This window comes from Sceloporus undulatus, unplaced genomic scaffold (genome assembly GCF_019175285.1).
Source record: "Sceloporus undulatus isolate JIND9_A2432 ecotype Alabama unplaced genomic scaffold, SceUnd_v1.1 scaffold_9834, whole genome shotgun sequence".
In the NCBI taxonomy this organism is placed as follows: Eukaryota; Metazoa; Chordata; class Lepidosauria; order Squamata; family Phrynosomatidae; genus Sceloporus; species Sceloporus undulatus.
Window position 1 is genome coordinate 1 of NW_024812753.1, and position 2,573 is coordinate 2,573.

The following is a 2,573-nucleotide window of genomic DNA, read 5'->3' on the forward strand; positions in this document are numbered from 1 at the left end:
TTTATTTCAGTGGTTTTTCAAATATTTTCATATATTCTTTCCCATCTCAGAAATGCACCAAAAGGCGAAGCCCATCCCGCACGCATGCAGAATCCGACAAAGACCCGTTCTTACATACTTTCTGCCCCCATTCCCTCCTTCCTTTCACCGAATGAATAGATGACACAACAGGCAACACCATCCACTTACAACTATGCCAGGGAGCCCAGATAATCCAGTTTGACCTGGTGGTCCACATTCGCCCTAAAATCAATAGGAAGGACAACAGATATGTTAACGCACAACCACATCTAACTCATTCTCTGTCCGTTTGCAGCCAGAGATAAGGAACACACAGTAAACAACATAGCAAAACTCAACAACGTTGCCACGCAAGCATTGAAAGTTACCTGCTGGCCATCCTCTCCTTTCTCACCCACATCTCCTTTGGGGCCTTCTAAACCATCGGGACCCCTGGGTCCTTGAACCCCTTTGGCACCCACAGGACCTGCTCCACCCTAAAGAAGAGAAACAAGCACCATTTTGATACTTCTCATCAAAACTGGTTGTCGTGACACAATAGAATTGGGCCATACTTGGAGGACATCACATCAATGTATCAACTCCAGGTTGTTCCAGTGATGGTGGTTTTTGCAAGCTTGTGTAAGGAGGTATCTGATACCTAGTTACACAAGCAGTTCCCTGATTGCTTGCAGTGCAATGGACTGACTTACAAAGCAGTCCATGCCTAAGCTCAGCTCCATCCCTCCTGTCAAAATGGCCATTGACTAGCTCTGGAGTAGTAGTAGTCAATATGTAGAGAGATCTTGTAGCACCTTGAGACTAACTGAAAGAAAGAAGTTGGCAGCATGAGTTTTCATAGATCTAGGAAAGCTCATGCTGCCAACTTCTTTCATTCAGTTAGTCTCAAGGTGATACAAGATCTCTCCACATACCAATTCTACAGACTAACATGGCTATATCTTTGAATTCTACCATAGAGTAGCAGGTCGTTGTTCCTGCAGTCAGGCTGGCTTTCGGTCACCTACACATAAGTAAGCTAGCAGAGATTTATCATCCGACAGCGTTAAACACAACCTTGACTTTGTGAAGAATGTAGTAAAAATAAAAGATGGCTTTCCACTTTGTTTTGTCTTGCCAAGAAATTCCACCTTAGAGTCACCATAAGTCAGAAGCGACTTCAAGGCACACAACAACAAGTAAGAGTTTTCAGATAGGATATGGCTGGTTACTTTTGGTCCCACCATCTTTGCCTTTGGAACCACTCACTATTGGGATGTATCCCCCCCGCTCCGAACTTTTCCGAAACTGATGTCAACCCTTCGACTGAAAGACAGTCCCTACTCTTGGCCTAGTAAGTGTGCTTAGGACCACAGGCTAAAAGGATAAAATAATTATTACTAAGGAAGACTGTTGAGAACTTACAGCAGAACCTTGCTTTCCTTGGTCTCCTTTCCTCCCATCCTCTCCTGAGAAACCCTTCAATAGATAAAATCAATAGCAGTGATTAATAAACAGGTCCATTTATATCCACCTTAAAGGGTTAGAATGGCACTCTCCCTGTTGTCTTGCTGCAAAAAAGTAACTTTCTTTTTGTATTGGCAGGCTTTCAAAGACCGATTGCTCAAGGGGAAAGGACTTGCATAACGTGGTAGCTTTCCTATTTCTTGTTTTCCTTTCAGTGGTTCTATGGGATTTTAAAAATCAGGTTTACATAAAGGTAGACAGACCAACAATTTAATTACACTTTTAACTTTTGTATGTTGACAATTTTTAAATGCGTTTAATCGTGGTAAGCCATCTTGGGTCCCATACTGGAAAAAATGGCCAAATAGAAATAAATTATAGGAGGACGAAGGAAGCAAAGGAAGAGGAGGAGAAAGGAGGAGGGGGGATGACAATGAGAAGAAGAAAGAAGAAAGGAAGTGGAAGAGGGAGGAAGAAGAAGCAGCAAAGGAGGAGGAGGAGAAAGAAGGAGGTGGAGAGGAGTACAATGAGAAGACAGAGAAGAAGGAGACGGAGAAGAAGAAGAGAGGAAGAGGAGGAGGAGAAAGAAGGAGGTGGAGAGGAGGACAATGAGAAGATGGAGAAGAAGGAGAAGGAGAAGAAGAAGAGAGGAGGAGGAGAAAGAAGGAGGTGGAGATGAGGACAATGAAAAGATGGAGAAGAAGGAGAAGGAGAAGAAGAAGAGAGGAGGAGGAGGAGGAGAAAGAAGGAGGTGGAGATGAGGACAATGAGAAGAAGGAGAAGAAGGAGAAGGAGAAGAGAGGAGGAAGAGGAGGAGGAGGAGAAAGAAGGGAAAGAGGGAGGAAGATAACATTATGATGATTTCAGTATCAAGTGCCTTGTTCTTACCTCCATCCCAGCTATGCCTCTTGGTCCAACCACACCACAAGGTCCAGAATTTCCCTGAGTTGAAGCAAATAAAAGAGAGAGAAGATGGAGAGACCCACATTTGTGAAGCTCCCCCTCAAATGCTCTGTGTGTTTCACCTCATCAATTGAGACCCTCAAACAAATAGAGGAGAACCATTTATTTGGCCTCCACTTGAACATCATATCATTCCATGACAT

General features: G+C 43.6%; 1 protein-coding gene across 1 annotated transcript; it reads right to left on the reverse strand.

The window, feature by feature from the left end:
• Positions 1–115: 115 nt before the first annotated feature.
• LOC121918380 (complement C1q and tumor necrosis factor-related protein 9B-like) lies at positions 116–2,430 on the reverse strand. Its single transcript, XM_042444435.1, has 4 exons — positions 2,356–2,430; positions 1,426–1,479; positions 390–497; positions 116–243 (listed from the first exon to the last, which is right to left on the reverse strand). The coding sequence occupies exons 1-4, from the start codon at positions 2,359–2,361 to the stop codon at positions 145–147; spliced, it is 267 nt and encodes an 88-aa protein (XP_042300369.1). The 5' UTR covers positions 2,362–2,430; the 3' UTR covers positions 116–144.
• Between the last annotated feature and the right edge of the window lie 143 nt (positions 2,431–2,573).

Coding starts and splice junctions, on each gene's coding strand:
- LOC121918380 (XM_042444435.1), bottom strand. Junction 498..1,425: donor AAGGAAAGCAAGGTTCTGCT/GTAAGTTCTCAA, acceptor TCTCTTCTTTAG/GGTGGAGCAGGTCCTGTGGG. Junction 244..389: donor AAGGAGAGGATGGCCAGCAG/GTAACTTTCAAT, acceptor TATTGATTTTAG/GGCGAATGTGGACCACCAGG.